The following is a 10020-nucleotide window of genomic DNA, read 5'->3' as shown; positions in this document are numbered from 1 at the left end:
AGAATCCAATTTTTCATGGAAGAAGCAAACACATACAGATCAAGTATCATTTCATCAGAGAATTGATCAGAGATGGAGAAATATATATCAAGTATTGCAAGACACAAGATCAAGTTGCAGACATATTCACAAAACAATTAAAGACAGACTTATTCTTGAAAATGAAAGAGAAGCTCGGAGTCAGGGAAGTCTAGCTTAAGGAGGCATGTTAGAAATTAATAAGCTAGATATATTATGGATAACACATTCCTAGATACATTTCTAATTTCAAGATACATGCATTTCTAGATACATGTAATTGTTCAAGTACATGAATGATATGTATACATATACTTCATTTATTTTGTGTCTTTTAGGAAGTGTCTCTTGAGTACTATATAAGAGTTCATTTCCCTCATTTGTATGCAAGAGAAAAGAATCAAAAATCAATAGAAGCAAATTGAAGTTTGAAAAGAAACTGAGTTTCAAGAGAACAATTTTCTTCTCTTGTGAGTTTTTGAGTTTTCTAAGAGAACAAGTTTCTTCTCTTAAAAGTTTGTGAGATTTAGAGTGAATTTAGACTAGGCTCGTCAATGCTTTCAACATTTTGTTATTAAAATTGTTTCATATCGACATGAAACTCTTCCAATGCATTTGAGGCTTTCCCCGACACTTTCTTGCATTGGAAAAAATCCAAAATCTTGTCTTACCGTCATTGTTTAGAATACTAATAATTTGATGACGCCATTAAATTTTTACTGTTTGGTGAAAAAGATTACAATAATTAAATTCTGGAAGACTATTAAAAAATTTAGGGAAATTGCATTGTATGGAAAATACATTTTTAAGAAACCAAAATTGTGACTTCAACTTTTTCGTAGTTGCAGGTGTGGCAATCATATAACAATCACATAGAAATCAGATAGCAATCACATAACAATCACATAGAAATTAGATAGTAATCAAATTTTCAAGCGGAAGTCATTTGCCATGTTTGCAAAAAAAGTAAAACTTAGGGACGCGCGTCGAATTTTTTATTTGTTTTTTATTAAAGTTGCAATTGCCCCAAAAATTTATGATGAAATTATAAAGCATGTATCTATACATGTGTATATATGATTCCTTACCAAAAAATATTTGAGTATATTCTAGGCTACATTTATTTTTATGCAATCCATTCAAGTGTTCAATCGCAAGTTATTATATGACAAGCCAAAATGAGAATAACTCAACTATTATTATGTGACAAGCCAAAATAAGAATAGTTCAACTGTCATAGTGTTTGTACTCTATCAATTTCACAATGTGTGTACTATCAATCTCTAGATCAGAGGTTCGGTTCTCCCCAACTCACGCATTTAATTTAATACCGTTACAAAAAAAAATATTTTTCTTTTTTTATTTTATCTATGTGATTGAAGGGGATACATAAATCTGGATGCAGTCACCTAAGTCCTTTCTTATTATAGACCAGATAAGAAGAGTGATATGCAGCCTGGAGTTTTCCAATTTCAAAGGTTTGTTATTTTCAGCAAGGCATTAACTTCTTCCATGAACCTTTCCATGGCTGGAGCAGGCAAGCAAAGAGGCACTACAATTCCTTTTTCCCCTTTTCTTGTCTTAAAAGGTATACAAAAGCTTATCAAACCAGGTACAAGTCCAACTTTCCCAGAGGCAGATCCGCCATATATGGCCTTTCCCCATCCAAAGTCCACATCCTCAAACCCAGCTTCTGTCAAGTCGGCCACAAGGAACGACCCAACTACAGTAAAATGGGGTCGTCCTTGGACCTCCATAAGATCTACCATAGACTTCATGTACTCCTCTGTCACCTTAGCTTTAGTATTCTCAACTAATTCTATAGCATAACCCAAGTGATTCTGGGAAAGCTTACCTGCAGTAGTAAGTGCTGCGGGGAAAACAAATGCATTGCCATAATATCCTAATGGCAAAGAGCTGAACTTGGTGCGTAAATTCACGAGGGAAAGAAAACGCACTTCCTCCTCTGGGCTAAGTTGAAGGGCAATGGTACGAAGGCGCCAAATAAATACTGCGAGAAGCTCAGGAGAGGAGTAATTGTGGAAGTGGGTGGGTAAAGTTTTGCGAATGATAGATATCTCAGTTGGGCCAAAGAAGAATGAACGTTCAACCATGTTGTCAAGGGGAACTATGGTGCCTTTGGTGTCATTAACTTGGTCATATTCCTGATGGGCACAACTGACTCTCGGAGGGTCCCTTGCATTTAAGAGAGTTCTTTGCCATACTGGAAGAACAGATGGAGCAACAGCCCCACGAGCCATCTCAGCTATGGCCGTTAGAAATTGAACTATACCAAAGCCATCTGTCATCGTATGGTTAAAACGAATAGCAAAGGTAAAACCACCACACTTGAGTCTCGTCACCTACATGAACAATTAAAATAACTAAATTAGTCTAGTTTCCATATTAATTTCGGGTTCAGTTTTTTTCACCGTATTAGTAATTGGATAGTGTTTAAATAAACAACATTTATCCAATTATCAACAAAAGTTTGACATTAATTATTCAAGATGATAATTGTCATCATAAATTAAGATGGTATTGTATTCTTTATAAGAATAAGGTCTCGCTAAAATATAAGGAAAGGAAGACAAAGAGAGAATAAAAAAAAATGATAAAGAAATAAGTGATAATGATAAGAGCTAGAGGTAAAAGACTCCCAGAAGCAATAATAATGCTTATTTCTAAACTGAGGTTCCTATTCATGATGAAGGGTTACATCCTATCGAGTTTCAAAAGGTACCTTCATCTAAAAGACACAATGAATCTAGAAATCTAGATTCATCCACATATTTAATACATTATGTACCTATTAAATTTATATATTGAAATTTACAAAGATTCATGTATGGAGTTGAAGGGTTGTTAGTAATTTAGATTGCATAGGTTAAAAGTTGTCTTTTCATGATGTCTTTTCATTTTGTACAAATAGGGTGGATGTTTTTCTCATTTAAGAAACAAGTTTAATGGAATTTCTTGTTAAGTCAAAATCTCTCTCAAGTTTATGTTTTCTTTGTATTGTGATTAGAACGCATGTTTTATAACTTAATTCTAATTTGACCAGTTAAATTATGGAGAGTTCAAAATCTTGAAGATAGAAACAAGTTCACATTTCTTCTTGATCATTTATCATCTTTCCAAGCAAACAATGCTTTTAACTTTCATGAGGCTTGTTTATCAATTCATTACTGGAGGTTGTTTCTAGGTTAAAAAACATTTTTGGTCCCCGAACTTTTATGAAATTAACTTTGATTTGTAACAATTTAATCTTTTTACTTTCATTTTCGTAATAATTTAATCTTTGAACTTTAATATATAACAATTTAGTCCTTGTACTTTCAAAATTTTCACAATTATAGTTCCTAACATAAAAATATTAATCAAAATTATATGTCAGTGGTTAATATTTTATGATTTAGATTTTGTATTTTGTAAAAATTTTGAGTCTCTAATTAGTTTAACAATTTATTTATGCATGAAATCTCATTAAACCTTTAATTAACTTTTACAATAGGGATGTGTAAAGTACGAGGACTAAATTGTTACAAAATTGAAAGTACAACGACTAAATCGTTACAAACCAAAGTTAAGAGACTAAATTGCTACTTATATAAAAGCTTAGGAACTAAAAGTGATTTCTAACCATTATTTTTTGGAGTTCACATAGAATAAGAGGAGTTCTCAAATATAATTAAGATAATTTTATTTATCACTTGGTATCAAGACTCCATTAATGATTGGTGTTATCTCAATTCAATTGTATTAGAGAATAGGTTTCATCCTTATGCCTACTCTAGAATTAATTTAATTCAAGTTCCGTTTGTAACCATTTTATTTTTTGTTTTTGTTTTTAAAAAATAAGTCTATGCGTATTAATTCCACCTCCAAATTTCTCCCTTTCTTATCTAGATTTCACCTATGGTTTAAAAAATCAAGCCAAATTTTGAGAACTAAAAAAATATAACTTTCAAATATTGTTTTTGTTTTTGGAATTTGACTAAGAATTCAACCATTGCACTCTAAGAAAGATGCAAATCATTGTAAAAAATGTAGATGGTATAGTCTAAATTTTCAAAAACAAAAACAAAAAAATCAAATGGTTACCAAACAAGACTTTAATTTTTCATTTTTGTATTTTTTCATTCATTTTTTTCAATTTTGGTGTTTAGTTTTTGTCATTTCATTCATTGTTCTTCATCTTTCGGTTCGAATCTCATTTCAAAACAATAATGGTATGGAATAAATGAATAATGAAGCATACCTGGATGAGCAATAATGGAGAATCAAGAATCCCACCAGAGTTTGGAACATCATAAAGAAGTTGATCCATACATGAAAATGGAGGTTGAAGAGAAGAAGAATCCTGAAACTGATCTAGACTCACATCTGCATTTGCCTCAATGAACAAGATTCCTTCACCTGTGCATTCTACAGACAGCTTCTTACCAAACCCTTCTCTAACTCTGCCTGCAAAAGGATAGTAGAAAATCAATGTCTTTGCAATTGCCTCTTTTATCACCTTCACTGGATCTTTCCCTTCCATGCTTGGATTATGTGGGTAAAATTGAATCATTGGAACTTGAAATCTAAAGCCTCCTTGGTCATCAATATTAGAAAGTTGTTTCCACTCTTTGGGTGTTGGTTTTGCTGGAACAATTAGTTCTGGTTGGCATCTTTCTACTTTGAACACAAGAGCACTTGTTGTGGACATTGTCAATATACAAAGAAATTTTCAAATTATCAGCTGGGGAGGAACAAGGCAACTATTTGTACAAGGAGGGATTTTAACTAACTTTCCTTCTTTCTTTACATTTTTCTCTCAAATTTATGTCATCATGAATGAATTAAACCAAGTTAGGCAACACTACTTAAATGGTCAGAATTATTGGACTTGATGGCAATATGAGTATAGTATTAAATGCTATCACGAAGATAGTTATTCGTCTTCCATCCATCGCTAGTATAGTAATTGTGTTAGTAGGGTATCCAATATAGTGATCAATTATGGTAAAAAACAACAATTTCGAACTATTCGGATCTGATTGACAAATCTCTGGGATATACTTACTTTCGACACAACTCAATATCAAATGAAAGAAAGAGAGAAGATGAGAACTCTTCAAACTGGAATGGGATGATCCAAATGAATAAACAAGTTGTTATATATATATTAGCTAGCAACTTATAGTAACTTAGTAATTCTTCAAAATATATATATATATATATAATAAAATAAAATAAATACAAAATTCGTACATAACCCATCAAAGGGAAGTAACTACAAACATCTACAAATATCATTCATTTTGATGATTCAATCCAATTTAAACGTTTTAACAATGATTTTATTATATATGCACATATCAAACCTATGTTTTTATGTTTTAATCATATTTAAATTTAAATGTTTCCACACTTTTTTTTCACCCTATAATATTGTAATAATATCTATCGCACAGTGCTCATTAATGTCTATATAATTCATGGTTTGTAATTCTCCAGCAGTATTATGGTTGAACTGGAAAAACAAAAGGTTGATCTTCATTCAGATGTATGTTGAACTGTAAAAATAAATTTAAACAACAACAACAAAAAAAGACGACTAGGAAGGTAGATAAATTGTACATGTTTAAATGAGTATGGAAACTTGAGGATACATTCCTTACTTGTTCTAGGTATAACTTTTTATCATTTTGCCTAATCGAATATAACTCAATTGACATATAAATATCTTAATAACCACGAGGTTCCTAGTTTGAATCCCCTACCTCTAATTATACTTTAAAAGAAAAAAGAAAAATTATTTTAAATGACAAAAATGCTAAAAATATTTATAAAATGTAGTAAAATTTTAAAACTATCAATGATAGACATTGATAGACACCGATAGACTTCTATCAGTGTCTATCAACTCAAGTCTATCAATGTCTATTAGCATAATTCTAAAATTTTACTATATTTTATAAATATTTTGGTTCATTTTTCTATATTTAAAAATTATCCAAAAAAATACTTAAATTTTATTTTAAAAAATTTTTGACGAATATTTCAAGTATCATTATTCTTTTCTTGTATATTTAGTGGATTATTATACAATGATATATTAAAATTCTATAATAAATATTCCTTAATCTATATATTATTTATCAATCCATTTAAATAATATTTATATGATCGTAAAAAAATTGTTTTATAGATTAAATTACAAGTTTAGTCTCAATTTTCAATTTCCTATCTATTAGATACCTAAATTTTTTCTTTTGCTTGTAATGAATTTATTAAATACTGATTATGATTAGTTATAATTATAAAAATTGAGAGTTAAATTATATATCGGTGAACTAGAAAATAAGAATCGCTTGCTAAATTATATATTCATTATTTTTATATAACATTTTGTTTGAATATAGTAGAATGGTTAACTTATATAACATGTTTGGCCAGTGGTCATCGAAGTTTGAATTTGATTTTTAATTGTTTCTGAAGTTTGAAAAGAGTTTCTTAATGGCCTTCTAATAAAGTTAACTATTAAAGTTGGTTCCTAAAATATTATCAAAATTTGGCTCCCAAATTATATTTTGGATTCAGGTAAAGTTTGCTTGGAAAGAGTGCAAGGGTTTTCTTTAAATAAATCTCTCTCTCAAGTTCTCCAGAGCAATTGGTTTCTCTTGCAAGGGTTCAACAATGGAGTGAGTGTAATAAAAAAAAAAAGCAATCAATGGAAGTTAAATCAATTATGATCAGTCCTGTGGATATGGACAACTTTGGTAGCAGAGACACTATGTTGATATCCTATTGTGCCTGTGTTGTCTCGCATATTAGAGTCAAATGGATTAAATCTCTTAAAAATTTTGAGTTCTCTCTTAAGAAGCTCAAATATAAACTTAATTAAGAGTTGTTCTCGATGATGTTCGAAGTCAAACACAAGGATTTTGTTTTGAACCAACTAATCTAGTTATGTTATCCTACTAGGTTTCACAGGCATCAAGACACACTAATATTCATGTATTTTTTGGAAATGCAAGAAGTAAATGACAGTAAGAAAAAAAGTTTAATGGTGTGGAGTGAATGGTTAATTTGCATAGTGAAGAAGCAAAGTAATAATTAGGGAGAAAAAGGCAAATGTGAGAAATGGGAATGTGATGAATACTATCCACCATTTGAACATAATATCAAGTTTCAGTTTATGTTCTTAACCATAGACATATTTTTCACCACTCGGTGAGCTAGCCAAACTATCATATCTCTATGATGCATGCTTAAGTTAGTGAAACTTAATGTTGTCTTTATCTCTAAAGATACTTCTTGACATGTTTAATAAAATCCACCGTCGTTTACTCTCTCAAGTAGTTAACTATTATTTAGCTAGATGAAACCCAAAATAAATATTAAACATGCATTAAACAACATAAATATCCATTTAGGTTATGCTCGTGGGATTAATGCTAAACTCACCTCATTGCACTTAGGATTTAGCTACTCATAATCGTGAAAAAAGTAAAAATAAAGAAGAGGAAAGAGACGAAGTTCATGATGTATTGCATTTTTAGAAAGTCGATACAATAGTTTAAATATAGCATAAAATAAGAATAGAAAAGTAATGCTGGAAGGTGATGAACATGTTGCCGACAGCAATGTCTTGCTTCCCGCGAGCTTGGATGTCCTTCTACTTCTTTCACTATGCTCTGGAATCGATGGAAAGTTGAGCAGAAGAAGAGAACCTCTTGAGCTTCTAGTTCCCAGCAGATCAGGTGGAGATGGTCGATGGTGAATTTTTCAAGAGAATTTATCTTGGAAATGGAGTCGAATGGAATGTTCTCTAATGAAATATGATATCCCTCTCTCTTTTAGGTCCACCCTTATATATAGTTAGATGCGGGGATCATTCTGCCACTTAGGACCACAATAGGCGTATCAGATAACTTTTTCACGTCACTTGTTGCGTTTGTCGGTGGTCTCCTACCATGCAATTGATGTATCCTTGTCGCATGACTACTCTTTGCCGCATGTCATTTCTGATGCAAGTTGGTTTCTTCTTTGTTTTCTTCTATTTTCCTGCCTATTCATTGGATTAGTGATTGAAATTTCATATATCTTAGTTTTGCATCCAATAAATGCAAATAAGGTCTTTTTCTCTATTTTCTCATGATATTAATGACTTTCCCATCAAAGACTTCTAATTATTCTAGTTCTCTCATACACAATAACTTATAGAAATATAAGTTATTAGTCTGACTTATCAAAATGCACTCAGACAACCAATAAGGTATGTTATTAGAGGATATTGTGAGAGAGATTATTAGCAACAATCATAGAATATGAAAATATTTGCTTCCAACAAGAGAGTCATTGGTTCAAAACGGAGACTAGAGCTGAGATGCAGAGCTTGAGCGACCAACTTGCTCAAATAGCTGATTTAGTTAGAAGGCCCAAAGATCCATTGTTACAACATCATCTTTTCGAGACTAGTGAATGTATATTGGTCAATGTATATTATGGCCAATTAGTTAAATATGAAGAGAGTTTTTTAGGTCCTTAGTCTAACTTTGTATTTAGACCCCTGTACTCTTCTGTAAAAAATACACTTCTGATTTAATACATCGTAATATGGTATTAGAGCTAGGTTTTTTTCTTTGCTTTAGCCCAGCCGCCACCTTTCTGACTCCCTCCCTGCCTCCGTCGACAACCTGCCTTGTCTTCGTCTACTGCAGGCCGCTGACTAGGAGGTCACAATAGAAGCTGCCCTGCGTCCGCCGACCTAGAGAACAGAGAAGTCAAGATAGAAGCTGCCCCACATCTGCATTCGTCGTCTGCCTCCACGACTGCGCGTCCACCGCCTGCCTCCACGACCGTGCATCCACTGCCTACCTCTGCAACCGTACCCCGATTCCAATTTGAATCACGGATGATTTTTTTAATATTTCATTTCAATCTGAATCGGGTCTGCCACCCAAGTCTGGTTTGTTCTCAGTGAATCACGTCTGTCGCCCAGGTCCCTAGTGACTGATTTATTTTCTCCCAGTCGAGCCACGCCATCACCCGGGTCTGTTCTCTCCTAGTCGAGCCGAGCTGTCGAGTCTATTATCTCCTAGTCGAGCCACACCACCGAGCAGTCGATCTTTCTGTTCTCACCCAGCCGATCCGAGCCACCAATCTGCTCTTTTTTCTCCTAGCCGAGCCGAGCCGAGCCGTCAATCTGGTATATGTTTCAACCGAGCTGCGTCCGCCAAAATAGAGAAAGGCCACTTGTTTCGTCCTATTCTTGATGGGACCAACTATCTTTGGGCCTATCAAATAAAATTTTCTAATTAGGTGCAAGTTATGGTGCATTATCACTGAAGATATTTTTAAGTCAGTCAAGACAGCCCTAGAGGATGATAATAAATTTATCCAATAGTTAGAATATCGAGACAATAAGAATCACCAAATTATCACTTAGATAGGTAATAAATCTATTCTTGCTATTCATGTTCAGTTTGATGCATTTAATGATGCTAAAAGTTTATGGGATTTCCTGTCTACCCGCTTTCAATCTATTGGAATGGCTCATTATTACCAATTGCATAATACTCTTGTTAATCTCAATTAGGATATTGACCAATCAGTTAATGAATATTTAGTAACTCTTCAACTAATTTGGACGCAATTGGATCAAGCAAAAATCAATATATAGATCATCTTCACCTTATTAAGGTTCTTATGGGGCTTCATCCAGAATATGAACTATCCTTGCTGCTTTCGCTACATCGCAATCCTCTACCTTCGTTGGATACTGCGATTTAGGAAATCCTGTTTGAGGAGAAACGACTTGGCATCATTTCCTCCAAACAATCTGAAATTATTCTCGCAAGTACCCAATTGCACAATACTCTTAGAGCTTTCTTTTGTAAGAACTGTAAGCTCTTTAGGCACAATTTTGCTGATTTCCCTAGGACAATTGTCTCATGTGACCACCTTGACTTCCAGGTCATCCTCCAAAGTCAAGAAATTTTCCTAAAACTA

The 10020-nt window shown here is 32.8% G+C and overlaps 1 protein-coding gene across 1 annotated transcript; it reads right to left on the bottom strand.

The window, feature by feature from the left end:
- Positions 1–1449: 1449 nt before the first annotated feature.
- Positions 1450–4829, bottom strand: LOC120087771 (benzyl alcohol O-benzoyltransferase-like). Its single transcript, XM_039044664.1, has 2 exons — positions 4280–4829; positions 1450–2381 (listed from the first exon to the last, which is right to left on the bottom strand). The coding sequence occupies exons 1-2, from the start codon at positions 4727–4729 to the stop codon at positions 1491–1493; spliced, it is 1341 nt and encodes a 446-aa protein (XP_038900592.1). The 5' UTR covers positions 4730–4829; the 3' UTR covers positions 1450–1490.
- Between the last annotated feature and the right edge of the window lie 5191 nt (positions 4830–10020).

Source organism: Benincasa hispida, chromosome 10 (assembly GCF_009727055.1).
Source record: "Benincasa hispida cultivar B227 chromosome 10, ASM972705v1, whole genome shotgun sequence".
NCBI classification, from domain to species: Eukaryota; Viridiplantae; Streptophyta; class Magnoliopsida; order Cucurbitales; family Cucurbitaceae; genus Benincasa; species Benincasa hispida.
Note: the sequence above shows the minus strand (reverse complement) of the source record. Positions and strands in the feature narration are given on the sequence as shown.